At 41.8% G+C, this 23,883-nt stretch overlaps 1 protein-coding gene across 1 annotated transcript; it reads left to right on the top strand.

Annotated features, from left to right (window-relative positions):
• Positions 1 to 346: 346 nt before the first annotated feature.
• FAM180A (family with sequence similarity 180 member A) lies at positions 347 to 23,393 on the top strand. The gene is made up of 3 exons (XM_041487506.1): positions 347 to 565; positions 21,587 to 21,687; positions 21,989 to 23,393. Exons 1-3 carry the CDS (start codon positions 490 to 492, stop codon positions 22,328 to 22,330), a joined length of 519 nt encoding a protein of 172 aa, XP_041343440.1. The 5' UTR covers positions 347 to 489; the 3' UTR covers positions 22,331 to 23,393.
• Positions 23,394 to 23,883: the final 490 nt, after the last annotated feature.

Below are 23,883 nucleotides of genomic sequence, written 5' to 3' on the forward strand. Positions count from 1 at the left end.
TGCAGTGTCTGAGGGCATCTGTCCATCATTCCAGGGGAGGGATTTGCCTCGGACAGGGGTTAGTTAGTGTTTAGCCCCCTGTGTTACAGAGGCGTAGCTACAATTCCACAGTCTCTTTTAATGAAGTTACTTGTGGCTGTTTATTGGACGAAAATAAATTCCAACTGGCCCATATAACAAATGAAACTCAACTACAAAAATGTAATGATATTTATTCACCCAGCTGCCAGCAAACTCACATGCACTATGAGTCATTCCAGATGTGGATAAAAACAAAGTCTGTCTGTGAAAGTAAGTTTCCTGATCCCGAGGAGACTTGGTTTGGGAGAGGAGCTGTAAGCTGACTTCAGCTCTACTCAGAAGAACAGGCAGGTTCTTCTGCAAAGGGGGAGGGGGAGAGGAAAAGCCATAATTTATTCCTGAAAAGAAAGGAGCTGGGAAAATAAAAAAGCTACTGTACAGCTAGACATACGCATTTTAAAGAGAAGGATGCTTTGGAAGACTCTGGTACTGCTGCTGTTCTATTACAGTGCTGATGCCACTGTGACCCACAGATGGAGCAGAGGTAAGATTTCAACCTGCAAAACTATTTAAGAGAAAAATTTCAGTTGTAGATTTGGTGTCAAATTATGTTGCATTATACATGTGTGTATGTATATACATATATATATATATATATATATATATATATATATATACACAATTATATTTTTCCCCTCCAACTCTGGAATTTTTTTCTCCGTTAAACAGGTCAGCTAAAAATATATAGATAAATAAAAAATACACATGAATAAGTGCAAAAAGGTAAAATTTTATATGTATTCTATTATAACAAAAATATATAAAATAGCCCAAGAACCAGAATTACATTCTTGCACTTTTTCCCTTCTTCTTTCTAATTTTTCTCCTGCATTAACAAAAAAAAAAAAATATAGCTTATGAAACCTTAAAGTGAAAGCCTGTGCAGTCACAGGTGACATAATCTGCTCTAGAAGGAAGATACCTGGCAATAGTAAAGCAAAGAATGCCTCGATGGTGCAAGGTGCCTGGGAATGCTGCTGCCCTACCCTGGTAGCACAGGTAGCACAGAGGAATTGACCTGATGTGTTATCAGGCTTCAGCTGCCAATGTGACAATACACAGTCTTGCCATATTTGTAATTTTTTAAAGTGTGACAGCAGCCTATGGAATGTTTGGGTACTATTGGATGGCATAGGAGATGCTTTCTTCAAAGCTAGTGATGATGTCCTTTCCCTTTTTTTGATTTTATTCTCTCCTCTGGTATTTGGCACTGGTTCAGGAGCTGCTGGAAGTGGAGAAAGGAAACACCTCCCGAAAGATTTCTTTGGTTCTGATATTAAGATTCACAGACATTTAAAGGAACCAGAGTCTGCTAAAAAAATAGAGCATTTAAATGCCTCCCTCCCTACTCCAGTCTCCTCATTGTAGCTGGTACCATTCCAGTCTGACATTTGGGTTTGGTTTTGATTTCAATTTTGTAGGAGAGGGAATGGTTGAGGGAACTAATGAAGAGCTACAGAGTCCAGCTCAGGTTGCTTAATTTTTGCTTACAATGCTTAATTATTCCTTTTAAAAAATCCCTGTTAGTGGGAGCTTACTGGCAGGGCTTTGACCTGGGACTCACCATGGCAGGTTCTTTCCACAAACTTTTCTTTTTTCATCAGACTCTTGGCTGATATTGCATGAGTCATTGTACCTGCATGTACCTTGTTTTTCTCTCTGGTATAAGACTGGAAATAGCACCAATATTTGTCATAAGATCCTGTAATTCTGTAGGTAAGAATTTGTTGTTCCAGGGGTGACACAAAAATGTGAGAAAATCAGAACTATATATATTAATTTAAAAAAAACCACAGCCCCACCCTTTGGAAGAATGATGTCACATTGCCTAAGAAATGGGAAAAAAAATAAGAAAAAGGAGTTCAATTTCATGTAATAATCACTATTCACTTTTAGGATGTCCTTCACTTTTGCTAACACACTTATTTTAATTAAACAACATCACAACCCTAAAAGGAATTAATGCAACTATTAAAGTTCAATTTTAATCACCATGAATATTTAAAGAAAAACATCAGAACTCTATTGTGCCTTTTGGGAAAGCAGATTTTTTTTCAAGCTGGAAGCTTTGGAGATTTCAGAGGGAAGAGAAGATTCATTCCCTGTTGTGATAAGGAGTCCAGTTGTCACAAATAGTGTGTGTAGACATTTTCTGAGGAGGAAAACTGATTTTTTTTCCACATCTACTGGGACTATTCTGCTCTAAAGATGTTTTAGAGGCACGACTCCTTCAGCAATAACTGCTTCAGTGAACCTCCACTCCCTTGTACTGTGTGTCAACCCAACCAAATCTGCAGTACCTTGAGAGGGTCCAAGCACTGTCTTAATTTTTGAATTGCTTAGAAACCTAGGATGAAATTTGAGTACTGAGTAATGACACATTCTGCTGCACACTCAGAGCTCTTCCCTCCCTCCCTCCCTCCCTCCCTAAATGACAACTGAGCCTTGTTTAGGTTAAACTTCAGTCATTTAAGTCTTATCTGAGTCCTGATTTGAGTTTTGCAGTGAAAAGGCAAATACAGATCAGCATCTGGTCTGAGGGAAATGAAAGACAGATCTGTGTATCATCTCATGTTGACTTGTCATCCAGATTGTTTACAAAACAGTAGGGCAAAGGTCTTGCTTTAATTGCCAGCAGTTGTTGTTTGCAGTAGAAATGAGCAGTCAGTATTGTATACAGCAATGTCTGGCTTTGACCATTTTTCCATGGGAAGCACTGGGGCAGCCTAGGATCCCCAGCCCTTGTAACCAGTCATTCAAGCTTTGGCTCAAGAAGAACTCGGACATGTGAAAAGATGAACACACTTGTGCTGACTGGGAACTCCCAACTCCCTTTTCCCTTTGCTTGGAAGCATCAGTGAGTGGGGGAAAAAAAAAAAAAAAAGAAAAAAAAAAAAAGCATTTCTGGCAGGAAAACAGAGGGCTTTATTCATTCCTTTTTCTTTTTAAACTGTCTCAGCCTTTTGCATTAAAAATCTCACACACACTTCTCAGCCTGCCTTGACTGAGCAGTGGACACGGGTCCAGAAGTCACAGGCAAAACTTACTCCCTAGGATGGGTGTGTTTAAAATAACAAAGAAAAGATCCTGAATGATGATGAAATAATTTTCTTGTCATCACCTCAAGTTTCCTTGAGCCTTTTTTAGGCTTAGCTTCATGGAAGTATCCTCTCAGATTTTGTGAACCTCCTGTCTAGGGAAAAAACGTAAAGAAAAAAGGAAATTAAAAGTCTCTACTGACTAAGTATTATTCCCAATGCAATGGCAGAGGTGAAGTTATATAAATTCTTCAAGTTCCAAATAAGAATTCCAGATTTTAAGACACATTTCTTCTGAAGAAACCAAGGAACAAACAACAAGAATAAGCAAAAAAACCCCTTCCATGCAGCTATGGCAACCAGTGTCACTGCTTGCTGGTTGCTTCCATCAAACTTTGAGAAGTACCAATCCACTGGAGAGCAGAAGCTAGCATTATGAGCATTACAAGAGTTGTCTGTTCCCTGAGGAGAAACCCTAAGGCAATCCTTACTAGCACATCTCAGCTGGTAAGAGTTTATTTGCTATAAATGCTGCCTGATTCTAATAAATGGGACACACAAACAGTAGCATTCTTGCAGGGTGGGAAGATGCAGATTTCATATGGTTGTGGTTTTTGGACAGTGCAGGAGAAGCTGCAAAGGTGAGTTCACCCCTCCGTGGAAGCTGGAAAAGGAAATGTTGAAAGACACAAAATAAGGTGGAATGCTTTTCACCCATCAGTGTCAAAAGGATATATCAACACCACAGAGGTCTCATGCTTTTGGGGAGTTTTTGTGCTGCTCCTACCAGACCTCGAAAGCATCACTACAGTCCCATCAGATCTATCTGGTCCATGTGCATTATTTTCTACCCAGTCTCTGGTGGACGGTGAAAGTGAAAGGGCTGTTTGAGAGCACCAGGGAAACAGTCTGCTCTCCTTAAAGGTTTTCTGCAGAAGGAATTGCTTGAAAGAACAAAAGGTCCATCCTCTTTAATTTCCCCATGACATTGCAGACTCTCAGTATTTGCTCTGGTGTGGTGGGAGCTCAGTTTGTGGGTTTGGTGGAGCAGCTGCTGCCTGAGCAACTTTGGACTGCTACTTCTGCTTGTGGATTGAGCAGGCTGGTAGCTCTCCAGTGCCAGGAGAGGGAAGACTGTGTAGAAGAGAAAGAGAGACTGGGTGTTGCTAGAAAGCCAGTCAGTACTTTTGTAAGGAAGCACTGTTTAATATGTTCTAATCTCAGTGGTCATTTGGTTGCTGGTGATCTCTGCTGTGTGTGCAAAGATCGAGTGCCCCAGAACTTAGAGAATGCCCTTTATCCCCATTCCTTTTCATCCTATTTCCCTCTCTTCCCTGCTGCATCTCATATTGCATCCCTACAGCCAGGCACTCCCTGCTTGAGCAGCTTCTGGATTCCACCACAAGCAGTAACTCTTGGGTGGATCTTTTGGCTTGGAGAGCATGAGCAAAGGGAATGTGGCCTGAACACAGCCTGTAATTGCAACAAAAATTGTCAAACACGTACACATTTAGGTACCAAGGGGTCAGTAAACCAGGTTATGGTCTGTTATTTGATATGTGACAAGGTTTCCAGAGATCTCGTCCAAGCGTAAAAAGAGGTTACATCAGCTGGTCCAGCTACCAGAAATTTTTAAATTGGAACATCTATCCCACTTCTTTTAATTTCTATAAATTTCTATTAATTTATATAAAGACTTTGATATCCAATTCTTAAAATGTGCAGTGCAAATGAAAGAGACGAAATGCTAAGGAACAGCACCAACTTTGTCTAAGCCTGGCTGTGAAAAGAATGTTACTTCTTATAAGGAAAATGCAATATTTCCCTTTCCTCTGGCTCTCATGTGATCACTTGGAAGACTGCCTCAATTGCCCCAACTTCCCTGCTTGTTGGGCCCATTCCAACAACCTCACTGGAGCTACAAAAGGCGATTGATCTCCTGCAGAGGTTTTTCCCGCCTACCCAGAGTTTGTTCTGTGAGTCTGACCAGTTCCTGGGAATGCATGTTTGTGGGCTGGAATCCCCTGATGCAAATTATTTATGCACCAAGTATTGCAACTCTGTCTGTAAGGAGATGAAGGCATCTCCTAAAGAAGGTCTGGAGAGGGATTAGTTATTAGTAAAGCTGCTTGGTGTTGCAAAGGTAGCTGGAATATCACAGTCTCTGAATGGATTTTAACCATGGTAGGATAAATATCCAGTAAGGCAGGGCTATGACTATAATCAAAATCTATTCTAGAGTGTTCTGATTCCCCAAATGCTCCTTTAGGGCCAGACTTAATTAATTTAACCTGCATGGAGGATGATCCCTGAGTCAGAATTCACAGTAGATACCTGAACCTGAAAGACATGCAAAGGATGCTTAAAAAAATAAATCAAAGTTTCCAATCTCTTCTAAGGCAAAGATGCTAAACTCTGATGAGATCAGAGGGAAGATAGATTATGGAAGTTGTCACATTTTAGTTTAGATCACAGATGGATTTTGTAATCTTTAAAAGCAGTCATGCTGTTAGGAAGGAAGGATCCAAGTGATTCTGAGACTTTATTCACCGCAGGAAGTAGCCAAAAAATGGCTAAAGCTTACTGCTCACACAGTAAAAGTTAAAAAGAGACAGGAACTAGACAATTTTGAGGAAACCTGAGTAAACAACAAGAGGAAGACACAAGAAGTAAAGCTGTTTTCTCTTTGATATGTCCTAGACTAAATGAGATCTATTTGCTGAAAGTGGCACCTGTAGAATCTTCCTGGTGATCCCAGTTCCATCCCAGTACTGAGGACTGCCAAATCAGTTAGACATTTGCTGCCACTTTTGTCATCTTTCTCAGAATCCCTGCATGCTGTAGTGTCATATCCATTTGCCCCAGTTCCAGGGATGGAATCTGGGATCTGTCCTGGGATCTGGATCAATTTGCACAAAGGTCCTCCCGCCCCAGCAAAGCTCATCTGGGAAGCACCTCCTTCCCTTTAAGCCCCTTCTTCCACTTTCACCTGGAAATAGCTCCCCTCACCTCACCCCTAACAACCATCTCACTGCTCTTAGTGCCTGTTCACCAGGCAGTGCTCTCTTCCAGAGGTGAGGCAGCTCTGTGATGAAGGAAACAGCTCGTGCAAAGACTGTAAAACACTGAGTCCCCTCCTGGTTACCTTAACTGCTGGGCCCAGACACCTCAGTGGTACCTGGCATTATGCAACACACAGAAAAAAAAAGTATCTGTCCTTCTCCAGAGAACTTTCAGTGTAATTAAGGAGAGGAAATATTAGCATCCTTTTTTGTTGTGAGGCACAGAGTCATTAAATACCTTGCCCCAGGATGGCTGTGTGTGTATTTAGTCCTGTGTATTGTTAATAGCTGTGGTTATTTTATTTTTTAATTCTGTTTCTGAAGCATAAAGTGCTTTTTCTTGTTTTCCTTGGGTAAATCATGCCAAATTCTGCAGGAGTGTAATGACTTCTCACGCAGAAGGGAATCCTGTCAGAAGCACTGAATGGTACAATCTAATTGAAAGGGAAGTCAGCAGGCCTTAATGATCATCAGGCTGCAGAGGCTCTGATTATTCGGCTGGTGACAGGCAAGATGTAAATTGCTGAGGTAAAGAACTGAGCGGGGCAGCAATTAGCTCTGCAGCAGTGCCTGTGCCTGGGTTCAAGGCAGGGCAGGACCCACAGGGCAAGCCCAGGAGGAGAAACTGGTGATTGCCCACAGGCACAGCCAGGGCTCTGTGAATCTCCCTGCAGCCCAGTGGCTCTGCTGAGGGGAGCTGAGTCCATCCAAGATGCAGAGAAGCCAGCTGGATACATGGACCTGGCTGCAGCAAAACAGGGAGCTGTGTGAGTGTCTGGGTTTGAAGGGCACAAACCTGGCCCTTGCTTTAACTTTAAAAGCACTTCAATGTGCAAACCAGCATGACAAAAGTTAACAGTAGTTTTTTCTGCTCTCAGGAGCGACACCACAATTTATTATCTGAAATTTTGCTTCTTTGCTTTTTAAAAATCTTCCAGCCCAAATCAGGTATTTGTTATTTAAAGGGTTTTTCAGCAAAATGGCACTGGCATGGGGGAAGGTGATGCAGGATCAGCTGTACAGAGAGCAGATGCTGGCAAGCAGAGGGGGAAATGTATCAAAGCATCATTAAAAGGAAAAAAAAAAAGGCAACTTGAGAACAAACTGCAAATGACACTTGTTATTTAACACAAACCAAAAACCCCAAGGGGACTGTTATCTCTGGGGTTTCCCCCTTAACTGGAAGGGAAGAAAGTCAATGCAGGGATTCTGTATGTGTCTGTTGTGCCTGACTCTTGTTACACCCAAATCCTGTTTAATTTGGGAGTTGCAATGGCAGCTTTGTGATATATCCCCTACAGCATGCTTGCTCATTCAGAAACATTAAACCATCTCAGATCTGCAGCTCAGGCTGTGGTGTTCCCATGCCTACTCAGTGACCAGTCCTCAGCCAGTAACCCCCTTTCCCCTCCCTGAGGTGCTCCAGGCTGCAGCAATAGCCTGTCTGCACTTCTCTCCTGCCACAGTGCTTGTTACACCACAGGCTCAGTGTCGGGCTGGAGGCTGAGAGTGGGAGGAGAAGAGAAGCAAAGTTTAAAAAGCTCCACTACTCCCAGTTTCCACAAACATTCCTTTCCTCTGGTGAAAGCATATGTGAGGCCTTTCCTGGACCAGTTTGCTGGTTAGGTTTGGCAGCCCCTCAGTTCCCCTGAGAGCAGCCTGCATACCGTTGGTCCTCTGGAAATTCCTCCCTGGCCACAGGGAAGCAGGTCACCAGCCAGGAGCCAGGCTCCAAACCACTGAGTCTCCCTCTGCTCAGGAGGAGCCAGTTGGGTAGCTGAAAAAAAGATGCTGAGAAAGGGAAAAATAAGCTGTTGAGTGCTCAGAGGTTATTTGGGAGGAAATGGGACAGTGGAAGGACAATGCCGTGCTTCAGTCTCACGTTGGTGACCCAAACTCACAGGGTCTTCTGTGACACCTGCCTGGCCCCTGTCACCCCGTCAGGGCACAGGGAAAGCAGAACACTTCACAGGTTCTGCCTAATCATAAAGAGAGCAAACTGCACTGGACTGGATGTGGATGTCTACTGCAAGCCAGAACATCGGGATTTAATCATCTCCATCCATTTGGCAGGTGGTGGTGTGCCACAAAATTACCTTTATGTTTCTGATCTCTTCTCTGTCTTGGGAAGAGTAGAGACTTTCCAATCTGGCAGGGATCATTTGAGCCACAAAGAGAGAGACAGAGAAAAGGACAGATATGCTGAGAAAGAAAAAGGTGGAGGTAAAAATGAAAATGGTGTAAAGGAGAGGAAAAATGAAGATAAAGGAAAGGTGCAAAGAGAGAGAAAATGTATAAATGTGGATGGGAAATATTAATGTGCATCACATCAAGATTAGAGTAGCATTGTCTCCTTTGTCAGCATGGTATGCATCCTCACTTGAACCCACACTTCAGCAGATGCCCACCTGGCACAGCTGGTCTCCATCTCACCCATCTGCCTCTCAGGCTCTTGGAATGGTTGCTTTCCTTTGGAGCTGGCTCTGCCTTTTTCTCATGTAAGCAGGACTCAAGTTTACTTCTAGTCCCCAACAGGGTCTCATCCTACCAGGATACTGAGAGCTTCCAGTCTGGGCAATTGACCTCTAGTCACAGTATAAAAATTAAAGTTACTGCTACTGAATCATCAGTGTGTCAGGATTGCTTCACTTTTTTTAACCCCTCCCTCTGATCTTCTGCAGTATGTATGCAAAAAGACTCTTGCCATTGCCCAAGAAACAGCCTGTTTTTATTCCACAGAAGCTGCAGGAATCTTGCAGTTTTACAGGATTGTGGAGCTACAGCATTTCCCATTAACATCAGTCATAAGAAACAGCACCACAACTACATAAGTCCTTGTAGTTCCCTATCAGTCCCTGGAGGGATGGATCAAGTTTTGAAAGCCCTCTGTTTCCTCCCTGGTTTTCATAATGCTCACAGCCATGACATTACTTTTTTTGTTTATGCTTGGCTCTGAAGAAACACAAAGTGTTTATTGAATTTATTTATTAAGCACAGATTTTATGTCTCAGAGAATTGTTCATGTTTTAAGCCCTTTTTTAAAATAAAAGACATTTAAAACATGCTTAATTTTTTATTTATGCAATTATTCATGGCTTGGCACTGAACAAACTCCATTTCCAGTTAAACACTACTTGTGGACCTCCTAATATAGTACAGCATGTGTTGAGTGAAACCATCTATTTTTCATAGTTGCAGCAACTTCTGTTTTCCTAGATTACCATGCCAATTTGGCAGAAAGTTTTGGAAGGTAATAGTCTAATGATAAAAATGTATACACTACTTCTGCTGCTTTATACTGCCAGGTTTTTAATAAACAGAACTCAAAGGGGCTGTCCTACTTTGACTTGTACTTAGCAAACATAAAGTTCAGTTGGGTCCTCACAAAGGAATGAGGATATAAGAGTATCCAAAGATTTTTCCACACTGGTCTATCCCACAGCAGGAATCAGATGCAATCAGCAAAAATTAGATCTACCAGCCCCAGTTAGGCCCAAGTGGCAGGGGACACTGTGTGTCTGCCCTGTTGGGCCCTCCAGCAGGAGAGGATAATGATGATGATGATGATGATGATGATGATGATGATGATGATGATGATGTGGCCCTGTTGACACACAGAACATCTGGGAAAAGTGAGGGTGAAATGAATGGGCACATCATTTCACAGCATCTGATCTCTCCCTAAAACCATCCTGCTGTTCTGAGGGAAGATGGCAGCCACTTGGCTGAGGCCTGGGCACTGCTGCATTGTAGGGATGGAGGGAATCCTATAGGAAGGCAGAGAGCAGGATATGTTTAGCAGAGGGACTGAGAGAGATGGGGCAGTCACACAGGCTGGGGAGCAGTGTTGCCATGGTGCTGCATTTTCCATGTTCACAACAAGGGAGTGCTGTGGGCTTCAGCTGATGAAGCCTGGTTTTGAAGAATCTGCCTAGTAAATACCTAAGTGTTAGGGATACCATAACAAATTGTATTTCCCTAGAAAGATGCTCCTTTTCTAGCCAGAAGCTGTATTTTGGGAGCAGGCTGCTGGACACTTGCTGTGAATTCCTGGATACCCTTCAAGCCCTGAATGACTAACCGCATGTGCCATAGCCCATCAATCCATCACGCACCCAGTTCTGTCAGCCCCACTCCCTGTGCATGCTGCTCACAGCCAGTGTGCTCCAGCCAGAGTGAATGCCAGAGCTGAAAAACATCTGCACTTAGATCCTCCAAAGGAACATAGAGGGACTCTGAAGTAAAATATCACCATCAAGGCAGAGAGCTCAGTTTCTACTTGCACAAATTCAGCAGTGTAACCAACTTGTCACATGTCTTAAATACCCCCTTTCTATTTTCATGATCAAAGATGGAAATGTGTGTCATGCCCAGCTGGCTTTTCACACCCACTTGTGGTGTTCCCCCAGGAGCTTTTCCCTCCTGGTTGAATTCGTGCTACCAGCCATGATATGATATATCTTCTGCTGGACCTGAGGCTGGAGGTCATCACCCCCTGGATGTCTGCCCACTGAGGTGGAAAAGAGTGCCAGTCCTTCCCATTGCATTTCCAGCTGGGAGCAAACTGTGCTTTACTGAGCTGTTTCCAAAGCCCAGTGCATTTCCCCATGGGTGCTTTTGCTGACAAAGTAACACATGTATTATTCAGGCAAAGTTATAAATCACCTTCTGAGCGTTCCTTTCACAACAAACCAACATGCTCATGGCAGCCTGTCTCTGTAACCCACTGCAGTGGTTAACACTACTAATCCAAGGAGCTCAGCCATGACAAGCTAGTTTTTATTCTCCTTCATCCATCCTTAATTCTTGGCACTCAGAGGTCAAAGTAGAACTTAAAGATTACTGGGGCTAGCATTTAGAATTGTAAATAAGGAGACAAGTAGTCCCTGCCTTATTTTGTGGCCATACTAAATGTCAGTCTACCCCTGCAAATGACCTCTGTGTTCCAGCATCTCAGACAATGATTACCCTAACTTGACAAAAGGAAATCATATGAAGATGATGTAAGATGTGTATCAATCACATATTCATAACCAGGTGGTGTCTATAAGCTTACCTGGGAGGTCACCATCACTAAAAAGCTGAGGAAGATCTGTCATGAAGATATATCACATTCTGAAGTCAGCTTTGACAAGGAGTGATTCTGTAGGCCAAAGCAACAGACAGCAGATGGACCAGAAGATTTTTCTCTAGTAGGATGTAACCCACACACCAGCAAGACCTTGAAATGAGCAATAATAAGCAAGTTCATTTCATTATGCAAGCTTCAGAGTCTCTGAGCTAGCAAGGAGAAAGCCCAAATGGAAAAAATAACAGGATGAGATTTACGATGAGTATCACAGCGTCTTAATTAAAGTGCTTCTGCACAGTAACAATGCCTTCACACACAGTCCTCACACACAGAGGAGTTAAACCAAGGAACTGACTCCCAGCTGGTTTCAGTCAGCAGCATGCTAAAAGGTTTCATGGAAATCAGGCCTTCCTCCCTTTCTCTAAATTTATTCATCCTAAATTTAGAAGATGAGGTCATTTTTTTCTTAAACACTTACTTCCATTATTTTCCCATAAGCCAAAATCTATTTTACAAGTTCAGCTCAAATGGCTCCAGAAGAGGGTGTACATTAAGGAAGAAGAGCACTGAATCAAATATATGTGACAAATTGGCAAGGAGCCACTGGGACAGGGACTGCAACAGCGAAAGAGGTTGAGAAAGGTTTTGAATTTCCATCAACTTCAGGCACAGCTGTCAGCATTTTGTGCCTTTCAGGTCTCTCTCCTCAGGAAACAGGATATTTGGGTTATTCTGTTGGCTGTAAGAATTCTGTAACTCTGACTTTACCGTTCTTGTCTCCTCTGTGATGCCAAGTGTGTCTTTCACAGCACAGGCTTCTCTGTGGCCTGGCTGCCAGGAGAGCAGCATCGCAGAGCTGGTGGTGCCAGCTCAGGTCATCTGAGGATCTCACCCACAGTGTTCAGCAGCCTTTAACAATTTGCAACAAAAACAAAAACAAAAGTTTTAGCAAAGCTTTCTGTATTTCATAGTGAATCCAGTTGTACATCAGTCTCAGCTTTATTTCAGCAGATCTTGAAACCTGAAAGATCTCGAAACAGACAGGTTTTGGGAGGAAATAGGAATAGGAATAGACAGGTTTTAGTTTGGGGTAACAATGAAGACTGGAAAAATGTCAGCTTTGTAAAATGGAAATCCCATATGTGTATTTGTGAAATGGGGAATGCCAACCCATTTTGCATTCATCCTTTATATTCCTGTGCAATGTTTATGGCAATATCACAAAGACTGCCTTTGCCCAACATCGCATCTGCACACATTGAAATCCACTGATCAGTTTTAGTGGAGGATTATATTTGAGCTTCACTAATATTTCAATATTATTTCAACAGAGATGCAGACATTAAGGGGGCCCCGACATGCACACAGGTGCACTTGACAGAACAGATGTCTTCCTGTGCTGATTCTCACTCACCTCTCCAGGAGAAACATGTGTTTGCCCTGACTCTCACCAGGGATACAGCCCAGCTTTCCATCCTTCATGCTCTGATTATGTTACAAAGCAGTTGTAGCAGTTCAATTCAGAGACAAACCTAAATCCATTTTCAGGTCTTGAGTCCCTTTCTCAGAGTTCTTATCTTTATTGACACTACTAGAAATCATACAATGATTTGAAAAGGCATTGTCTCCAAAAAATAACACATTTTTTTTTTTTTTTTACAAAAAGGACGCAGTACCCCTATTCTTTTTGTTTTCTGGGCAAGGCTGATTTATTCTCTTTCTCATCCAGCACATATTCATGTCATTAAGAAAACCCCAGCAGGTGCACTGACATTTGGAGCTCAATGAACAGCTGGAAAGGCAGCTGGGGATTCCCTGCTTTTGAAGAGCAAGTGAAATCCCAGAGCTGAGGAAGCAGAAAACTGGTATTTATGTATTCACTTCCTAACAATTTATTTCAATTTGGATGGGGATCTGAAGAAAAAGGGAAGACATTTCTGGTTGTTTCCAATTGGAGTGAGAAGATATGGTCAATCTAATGTTTATTTCTCCTCAATTCTGAGCTGTGATATTCATACTTAGTGAGGATGAGGAGTACCTTGTTGTTTCATGTATGTGAGCAATTCATACATGAGTAAAATAATAATAGTTGGCAATCAGATCAGGGACTGCTCCTAGACCCACTGTCAGACACTTGAATTTATTTGCCAGTTGAAACCATTCACAGGTGGCTTAAGTGAATAATTCCAGGGTCCCTGGCATTTCTGAGCTGTCATGTGACCATGAAAAAAATTTCATACTACTCCCTGTTAGGTCTGTAGTTCAAACTGGACCTTTGATTCTTTTCTCTTTATCCAGTCTGGGAAAAAATTTTACATATTCTTTCTGCCAGTTGAATTTCCTCTGTTAAAAGCTCAGTGGGGTGTAAGCATAGAAGGGGGAGAAGAGTTTGGCAGCTGATGGTCCTGCAGCCAACCCTCTCTAGCAGGAGCAATGGCTACCCTTGTTGATGTGGCCATCATCAACAAAAAAAGGATCTTATCCATCTGGTGGTTTGATCAAGGGTGTGAAGGCATGAGGAAGGGCTTCTGCTTTTCCTTCCAGGGCTGATTTCCATCCTTAGGTCATCTGAGGACTTGAATCATCACCAGCTACACCAATAGCAGTTAGAGCACAACTGCACTGGGAGTTTCTCACACATAGAAATGCTGCTGGTGTAGCAGATGTGTTGTGAAGTGAGACAGCTAAAAACTAGCATTGTTTTTTTTTTGTTTGCTTTTTCTCTTCATTGACGACCAGGGAGATTCCTGGCTTAGCTGCCTGTGTGGCCACACAAAGCGGTGTTTTTTGTGGCACCAAGGGAAGGAGGGAGCGCCGGGGAGGAGCGGCCCCTTGCAGCTACAGCTCCATTAGGTCAGGCTCAGAAAAACCCTGGCCAAACTGCCACCTCTGCCTGCCAAGACACAAAGGAAACCCAGCCATTCTTAGCTACTGAGTGAATACCTTTTCTGGGTGCCCAGTGACTCAGCTCTGAGGAAATGCATACCTGGGAGGTGGTGCAAGGCTTGAGCCCACCCCTTTGGGCTCTTCGATGTTGATATAAAAAGGGCATAGATCTGGTGAGTGCGATTTTGTGTTCAAGGGCTTTCCTTCCAGAGCAGCAATAGCACCATGCAGGAAGCCCTTGGTGCTGCTGTAGTTCTGTCTTTTCCCGTGAAGCAGAGCTCTGGTTTCCTTTGCTCTCTCTCCACTGCTCAACAGCAGAGGCAGCTGCTTCATTCTGTTCCTTGGGTGTTTCCCCACAGCTCAGCACCAAACACAAACACCCTGCTGTATTCCTTCCTTCCTTCCTTCCTTCCTTCCTTCCTTCCGGGAGAAATGGAAGTAGATTGGAGCATCATTATATCCCTTTGCCTGTTAATTTGTAGGAAATGTGAAAGAGGAAACTATTTCACAAATATGTCTAATTAAGTCTGCTTGGTGTCTTTCCCTTGGATCAGAACCATTGTGAGCAACACAGGCAGGGAAGGAGAGGTGGCTCTGCAATGAATACAGGAACATAAAGTACTGGTCCATTTCCCAACTCTGCCTGAAATTAACTGTGTTACCACAATTATTTATTGCCTATGAGTTAAACCTGTGGAGCAGGGTTGATATTTCTTTCCTTTATTTCTGCCCTTCACTTACACAGTTTTTGCCATAGTCTATTCCAGTTTTTTCTAATATAGCAGCAAACTGACAGATAAGAAAACAATATATTTCACTTCTTCTTTCCTTCAGTTTCTCTGGGTGCATTTTTTCTCTTCACACCTTCTGCAGAGACTTTACTCCAGCATATTAAAGGCCTCTCATGGCTGACTGGAATGTTTTCTTATGAGCATAAATAATTCCAGGTGGGGACCCCTCCTTATCACACCAAGGGAAGAATAAATAACATAGTATACATTGTTTCAGCCTGGGAACAGGTGAAAATGCTGCATAATGGAAATTCCATATGAGGGAATAAATTCTCAGACCATTTTAGTTGGTTGGTGCTCGTGATATCTTTGAAACCATTTCACTTAAGTCATGAATGTAAATATCCTCCACCTCTCACAAACACAGGCTCAAGCGAACCATTTTCTTCTCTAGCAATATCCATTTCTGCAAGCATAATGGCTTTTTGGTCTTTCTAATACACCTTTCCATTTCTAACTTGTGCCAAGTAGCTAGACAAGCTATTACCACTCTAGTTTTTTAAAGGGAATTCTGTTGCACATTTATCTAATCTCACATATCTCAGGTCATTTATGAAGGGCAGAAGTTTTATGTAGAAATGGGTTCTATTTTATGCAACTCAGACACCCTTTCAGAATGTGTTTGTTTCTTTAAAGGGAGATAAATTAGTAAAATCTAACTTACTTTGAAAAAAAACTGTTAATACATTGCAGTATGGAATTAAATACAATCTGCTATTAATTTTAAGTGTTTTAAAGTGGTTTTGGTTTTTTTTTTTCCTTAAGAACAGTATTGCCTGTTGCCAACTGTAGGGAGATCTACTTCCTCCATCCTTATTAACAAAACTTTTCAAGACAAAGCTTTTCCTTTAACCATTTTTTTTCTTAATAACTAAATATGATGCTAATGTCTATTCTCACTTTTAGTCAACAGTTATGAATTAAGTTTAGCCTTAGGAGCTAAGACAGCAAGGAAATGAACTGAGGGCAAAAAGAGGCACATTCTCTTGGTAGCTGCTTTTAAACATGTGCTAATTCATGTTGTTTTGTAATTAAAATGTTTTCTCCATCTCCCTGCTGTGTTCTCCTAAGGAGCATTGGGATTTAATCCCCAGTGATGGAGATTTAAATGTATCAAAGTTGGATAAAAGTCTTTGCATTGCACTTGTTATCATAGAAGCTACTTATGTCAATAACTGCAAATCCAGACATAAGTCCAGAAGTTTCAGATGCTAAACTGCAGCGTGCTGCACCATTTTTTTTCCTTGTCTTTCTAAGATTTTGTATGTGTTTCTCCCTATTTTATTCCCCTTATTCTTCCTCCAAATCCCCAGTCTGTCAATTTCTCCTGCACTAGGACAAAGTGTTCAATGATTTCTAATATAGCAGTTTTGATACAGAAAAGCAAGAAGTGAGGGAGTGTAGCCAAATCTCATGTTCTGCCCTGGCAACAGCTGCCGGCCCAGGACAGTGCAAACACCTTGCAGGTGGTGAAGATGCATCCTTCTGGGGATGAGCCAAGCACAGGACAAGGAATAAAATGCATAAAACACATTAATACTTTAATAATCCTGCCCTTTTTGTGATTTACATTACCACTTCCACTGCCTGACACACCTGTCACAGGTTAACAACCCCCCACCCTGGTATAAGTGAAGCTTTTGACACCACTGCAGAATGGTAAAGAGTACCATTTTCAAGGTATTTTCAAGGGTATTTCCCTGTTAGCCTGAGGCAGCAAATAGGGAATAGTGAATTGTTACTTCAGCAGTGAAGAAACTCAGCATGGACCCACCAAAGTGTCATTAGACAGAAATAAAATTCTTTATGTATAAAAGATACTTCTGGTCTGTGTGCAAGCCCTCAGAAGTAAGGTTATCAAAGAGAAGCACAAAACAAAAGCTTTTTTCAAAAGTATGCAAACTTTGACACTCGTGTCCTCTTCTCTTCTGCACAGCCTGGTCAAGGAGAGTTCAAACCTTTGCTTCCCACACACAATTATAGAATCATCCAGAAAGAATGGGCCAGGTTGGGAGGGACAGGGTCATGCCAGAGCACATGGCATGGGATTGTGTTCAGACAATTTAAAATATCTCCAGTGCAGGAGATTCCAAAACCCCTCTGGACAATCTGCTCCAGTGTGCAGTCACCCACACACTAAAGAATCCTCTTGTGAGCATTTCAGGCATTTGCCCTAAAATCCAAAACAACAGCTTCTAGGAACTGCCCAGCAGTCTCTGCAACAAAATAGATTCAGTCAGCCTGGACCACTCACTATTTTTTGCATGGCATTAATTATAATGGCTAATGTATCTGCCTATACAATCACTTTATGGCAGTGCTGAGGTTTTTTTCTTTGGCAAAAACTTGAATCCATCTTGAAGAATCAAATCCTTCAAATCAAATCCTTGTTCCTCTGCTCCTCCTGTCCTTCATGAAAGGTGTCCTTCTGAAGCAATGAGATAAGTCTTTTCCATGCCTCTGATGGCAATCAAAATCATTCCTTCTGAATCATAACCCCAATTAAACTGTTCATGCCCCAGAACCCCGGGGAACTGTACTTGCTTTGGAGCAATGGGCTGCACCAGTCCCAAATTGAGCTTCATACCTTTTCATAGGGGAAGAAAAGGGCAATGATGATGCACAAATAACAGAACTCCTGCAGCTATGCTCTGTGCTTATTGAGCAAACACATCACAGGAAGCATCTCGGAAATAATGAACAGATGCATGAACTGGAAAGCAAAACTAAACATCTGTACCCTCACCAATCAAACTGCAGGGAAAACATGGGAAAGTATCACAAATATTTACCACACAGCTAATGAAGTGCAGAAGATTCTGGCAGAATCTCTTAAGAGAGATGAAAACATCTTTAAAATGAGGCTATTGTCAGCCTCAAATGTGATGTTTTGTTTAAGCCATAAAGATGCTTTAGCTAAGTGGTTAGAAGCAGGTCAATGAGTTGGCAAACATGGCTTTTTTTTTTTTTTTTTTTTTTTTTTTTTAAGAGCCTGGGTAGTCTTGAAGGAGAGTGGAATTGAGTCAACAGAGCAGTAGGGGACTGGATAGGCTCCTGCAGCAAGAAGAAAATGGAGATTTCTGTGCCAGTTTTGGAGGGCACGTTTAACCACCCCTTAGCAGAGATGTGTGGGCTGCCTGGAGGGGGTGGCTGTGCTCAGATATGCTGCTCTCTCTGATCCACCTCTAGCCCTGAGCTCTGAGCAGGCAGGAAGGCAGAACTCCCAAGGCCTTTCTGGAGAAGGGGTTTGGAAGAGGATGAGCATGGCAGTTATATATAGATATATAATAGAAAATGTTTTCAGTAAGGACAATGAAAATCTTATTTTTCCTAACTTGTCTCTGCAAATCATGAGTTTTTTGTCACATGACTGACCAACCCTTAGGACAGAAGCACCCATATCTACATTGGAGATGTCTCAACACATATGTAAGAGAAATAAAAACAGTAAATCAATTGGAGACTCTCCACCAACCTCCAAGATCACTAGACTGGGGTTTCACTGTCAATACTAATAGGGGATCTCTGCTGCTTAGATGTTCATGGCTACTTCCATTGAAATGAATTGCCTCCAATATGAACATAAAATCATGCACATCACTCTGCATCTCCAGTTGCTTGAGAGCTTTATAGAGAAGTCTCTTGGGAAAGAAATTAGTAAAGAGTTATAAACTCTTCTACTGTTCTTCGATGTCCCCAGGCAACTCATGTCAGAGATGGAAGTAAATGCAGGAAGAAGTAAAAGTCAGCAAAAAAGCTTCAAGTGGAATTTGCAATCATCAAATGCAGAAACTGACTGAAAATCTTTCTGTATCTCAGCTTTTGTACTTAGCTGACACATGTTAAGTCAGTACAATGAAAATCAGAGTGCTTGCTCCAAGTGTTCATACAGACTTGGAGGAACTCATGAATTCATGGGGAGGACTATGGAGGGAATGATGGTGGAAGGATTTGACTGCTGAGCAGGAAGATGGAGAAAGAGAGGACTGAATAAAATGCAGATCAGGAAAATCAGATAACCGTGACAAATACAAATGAGCTCTGAAGGACTTTCTGAGTCTCTAAGAACTGTAACAAACTTTAATAAGTTTTGGGAACGAGATAATGAGACGAGAGAGTCAGTGCTACAGAGGCTGGCATGCTTCTGATACGCATAAAAATCCCTTCTCACAACAGAGCTGCCCAAGCCCTTGTCCCTTTGAATCTCCTAACAAACCCTTCTTCTTTCTGAGGTGTTACTTGTGACTCAGCAAGTGGGACAGTACTGAGTCAATAGCATGGCATTCATTTTTGTGTGAATCCTTTCCTGAGGCTTTTCTGGGTGCTCAGCTCCGTGGTGGGAATCTGTGCTTGGACTGAAGCTTAAAAGCAATCAGTGTGATGACAAGAAGCATGACAGCACTGAAGCAAGATGCCACAGACACTTTTCCCATGGCTCAGGGGATATTTGAGATGTGAACCATCTGCAGATGTAGAGGTACTCCATGCTCTGAGGCTGTTTTCACCAAAAGGGCATCTAAAAGCTAAAAGGTATAAAAATGAATAGTCATCATTATGGACTGGATTTCTGCCAGCTGCTAAGTAATTAGAGTTTTAATTGCCCAGTAATAAAAGTTTTAATTACTCAGCAATTAGTACTGAAGTTTGGAGTGCTTCACATGCACTCAGTTGCATCCTTGAATTGTCAAGAGCAAAAAATGGAGTAGCTCCAGTGCGCCTCAGCAAAGCTCTGAGCAAGAGAGGGAAACATCAGGGATGGAGCAGCTATGCCTGAAACCCATCCTAACTACACTATCTAACTGCAGTATGCTTATTGTAATTTAACAAAATATTTTACCTTTTCCCTAGATAATTTAAGGCCAAAATACCCTTTGTATCATCAAGTATGAATTGCTTCATACCTAGTGTTATCATGATTCATTTTCCATATGCAGGATAATAAAGGTCCTGAGGCTCTGGTTTCTCTCTTCTTGCTTTGCTAGAATTTAAATAACATTAACAAGCCAAACTATAACAAAATCAGCAGTTGCCAATGGTGCAGGAAGCTGGGCTGCATTTAGGGTACCGAGTGTGGAAGAAACTGCGTATATATGATCTGCTTGGGTAACCCCAAAGAGGCAAATTGTCTGACAAACCATGTAGTCAGAGAGCTGGGACAGCTTTTCCATAAAATAATTACAGTTGCTCCAGCCTTTTTTTTTTCTTTTCTTTTCTTTTTTTTTTTCTTTTTCTTTTTTTAATGCCTAGAAGAGAGAGCTTTAAATGACGTTCAGGTTTTTTACAGGCAGCGTGCAAAATCCATCACAAGAACTTTGGCAAAACCAGACAAAATTGATTGAGTAAAAATGTTTCATGGGAAAAAAATCTGGTAGAGGAAGGGCAGGTTGAAACCTTCCAAAAAATTCAAAGTAAGCTTCATGTTCTACTACTTGTTACTCATAGTTCTAAAAAATCTTAATTTTGACAGGGGAATCATAATGCCTGTCAAAATTTGGGGGATTTGTTTCCTTTTTTTCTTAGACTGGTTTCCAAATGTATCTATTGGCAAACAGTTAAAGTTGAGAAGTGAAGTTTATGGGAAACATACCAACAGTCACATAAGCACAAGTTAAAAAAGTAAACCCTTCCTATTCCTGAATGGTAGAAAAAAATCCAACAAATTCAAATTATGATTACCCAACCATCAAAATCGAAATTATATACAAATAATAATATACAAATAAAACATTAAACAGAGTTTTTTCCCTTTTGCTCTGAAAGTAATTTAGACTTTTTAACAGTACATGGATGGTTTGTAACCTGGTTAATAACTCAAAGCATTTAGGTCTTCTCTAAAACAGCATCAGATGTTTTCTATACCCTGGACTGTCCAGGTCACTGATTCCGGAAATGCTCTACTTCACTGGGGTGCTGAGTTCAGGGGCTGTACATATGTTTCCTGTCTCATTTCCCTGAGACAACGTCTGTAGTGCGCTTCACAGTGGTGAACAGATACCTGATGGTAGCAGGCTCTGTTTTGTTCCAGTTATTACACTGCAAAGTATTAAAGTCACACTAAGCTGGGATTCACCTCACTGGATGTAGCTGCCTTGTCTAAGCTGGTAACAGGCTCAGTGAAGTGACAGAGACATCTGGGTGAGTCACTCCTTCCAAGTGTAAATGCCCAGGACAGATGAGGTGGTTACTCTCTGGAGGATCTGTCTCTAATAAATAAGGAGATCAATTTTTAGGCAATTGAAACCAGGAGAAATGTAGACTCTCAGAAGCATGACAGTAGAAGAACGGACCAAATAAAGTCTTTTTTGTTGAGTATCAGTACTGATTTCCCCTTCCAGATCCAAGAAAAGAGCCTGTATTTCAGACAATGTTAATGCTGCAATTATTCCTTTCACCTCTGGTGGTGCAACTCAGAGTCCCAGGCTTGGATAAAAAAGCACCCTGTGTTAGGCACCCTATGGATCCAGCTAACCTCCATCCTTGGTAGATCAGGGTCAAAGCAATCCCTGCCAGACATTTCATTTACAGTCAAATACCATACTGTACAGTAAGACTTCGCAAGAGGCATTTTTTTTACTTGATTCTATTATTGAAAAGTGCTGCTTCTTATCAGTATTTGGCACCTTATGGAACCTCTCTTTTCCCATTGCTGTTTTCCAGCTGTGCTTTTCCCAGCTGCTCAGAGATTCAAGAGGTCCTCAGCTGCCTTCCTGAACCCAGTGTTACAAAACTCGCTGGAAGATGTGGTCCTACTTTATGAGGTTCAGTATATGATACCTTAAGCTTTAACTAAGACTGGGGATACTGCCCATCATTGGGTTATCCATTATCTGGCTTTGTGTCATTTTTATTCATCCCAGCAGTAAACCCGTGGCTATGTGATAGTGCACCAGAAAGGTGAGAACACATAGCAACTTTCTGTTCTTCCCCAGCTCCAGACAGTGCAACTGTCTCCATTTGACAAAAATTAAAGACCCAAGAACATGTTGTTAATTCACATGCACTCTGTCTAGAGTCTCTTGGAGGAAATAAATAGCTTTCTGTATTCTGATTTTGTACCAGTTTCTTTTAGCTGAGCTTGACATCGACAAAGGTCAGAGGATCTCCATCAAAGATGAGGAGCTGGCTTCCCTGAGGAAGGCTGCTGAGTTTGACACCATCTGCAACGAGATTATCCCTAAGAGCATCACAGAGATCCGCAGGCTGAGCAGCAGGCTGTCTTCCTACCCGAGGGTCCTCAAGAAGGAAGACTTTGAAAGGACAGTGCTGACCATGGTCTACACGGCCTACAGAGCTGCTCAGTCCCAGGGGCACCAGAAAGACACTTGGGCTGAGTCCTTTGTCAGTCTCTACAAAGCCCTGAAGAACGACTTGATGCTCCCATACAACAAACAACCCTCTTAGAGGAAGGGGAGCAGCAGCTCAGCCACCTGCTCTGGTTGGTGAAGGACACCTTGTAGCACGCCCACCACTTTATTCTGTAAAGAGTTTAATAGCCTGCTTCGTGAAAGATTGTTCGTTTTCTGGCTCCCTCTTGTGGAGCCTGCTTTCTAGTTCCATGCTAAATGGTGAAAAACCTCTTCAGTCCTGAGAATTCGGTTTTTGTGCTGGCTTGGAGGCACGTTCTGTGACAGGAAAAGAAGGCAGTTTGGTGCACACCCAGACAGAGCCTTGTTTCAGGCAAACCCTTGATTCATCCTTTGGGTTTCCTATAAGCAATACATAAATATACTGTGCTTATGCTCACTTGCTGGTGTGTAAGTGCTGGAGAGTGCTGCTTTCCTAGCTGGGGAAACAAGTTCATGTTTTGGCTGGCCAGTAAGAGAATATTACACAGAGATGAAGGCCTGCTGTAAAAGGAGGAGGTTTCATAACTATCAGCCTTCAGAAATTATGCCACATATTATCCATTCCAAATGTTCTCATAAATAAGCACCCTCTGATTCACTTCATTGGCTGAGCCAGTGTTTAATTGCAATAACATTTTCAGAAGACAAAGGGCATTGTGAAGACCAGCAGCAAACAATGCCTGTGAACGTATTCCCCTCTTCCTGGAGCTGTCCTCCCAAACAGTCTGCAGTGATTCTTTCATTATTTGCACATGACTTTGCTTCTGCTGCTTGTTTTTTGTTTTTTGTGGGGTTTTTTTTGTTTTGTTTTGGTTTTTTTTGTTTTTTTTTTTTTTTTTTTTTTTTTTTTTTTTTTTTTTTTGAAAAGAACATGTATTTGTCCTCAGTGGAATCCAAGGCAAGACAAAAGCCCTATTTAATTCAATAATGACACATTTTTCCTGGTTCTGTTGCTTGAACGTAGGTCATCTAAACCTATTCTCTACAATCCCACTGAGGCAAGGGAGGAAGGTGCATTAAAACATACCTGGTGCTGAATTTGGCACTGTGGCTCTTTTTTTTAACAATAAATTGTATATTCATTTCAGTATCCTTGTGTTTGTGTGTGTGTGTCTATGTTCATGCATGTGTGTGCACGTGAGTGCTGAGTACGTAGAAGAATCCCAAATTGTTCAGTCAGTGAACAATTGCATCTGACCACTTGGCAGAAAAGGCTATTTACCAATTCAGTGGTGCGAATTATGAATTTGGGACTAGCAAAGGAAAAACTGTAGAAATACTGCAACCAATTATAATGAACTCCCAAAAAAGTCATGAACGGAAAAGAGACAGAAAATGGAGATCTATTTTGTCAGAAGGATGACTAGCTATCAAAAATCCAGACTCTTCTAAATCAAACCCGTAATGTTTGTGCACAGGAGATACAAACTCTGTTTTTCTATTGTTATTAGAGGTGCTTCTGCTTTTAGACCATGGGAAAATAGCTGAACATATATTTCATCCTTTCATATCATCATTCTCTATTTTTCTATTGCATAATATATTAAGATGCAGGTCCAAATCACAAATCCCCAAGACTAAAACAGACCTAAGGATTCCAGCCCAAGT

Source organism: Pyrgilauda ruficollis, unplaced genomic scaffold (assembly GCF_017590135.1).
Source record: "Pyrgilauda ruficollis isolate IOZ18807 unplaced genomic scaffold, ASM1759013v1 scaffold80, whole genome shotgun sequence".
NCBI lineage: Eukaryota > Metazoa > Chordata > Aves > Passeriformes > Passeridae > Pyrgilauda > Pyrgilauda ruficollis.

Bases quoted from the DNA above. Each gene is read 5' to 3' on its own strand.
- FAM180A (XM_041487506.1), top strand. From the start codon at position 490: ATGCTTTGGAAGACTCTGGTACTGCTGCTGTTCTATTACAGTGCTGAT. The intron at 566-21,586 runs GTAAGATTTCAA...GCTGTTTTCCAG, and splicing joins GACCCACAGATGGAGCAGAG to CTGTGCTTTTCCCAGCTGCT. The intron at 21,688-21,988 runs GTTCAGTATATG...ATTTTGTACCAG, and splicing joins ATGTGGTCCTACTTTATGAG to TTTCTTTTAGCTGAGCTTGA.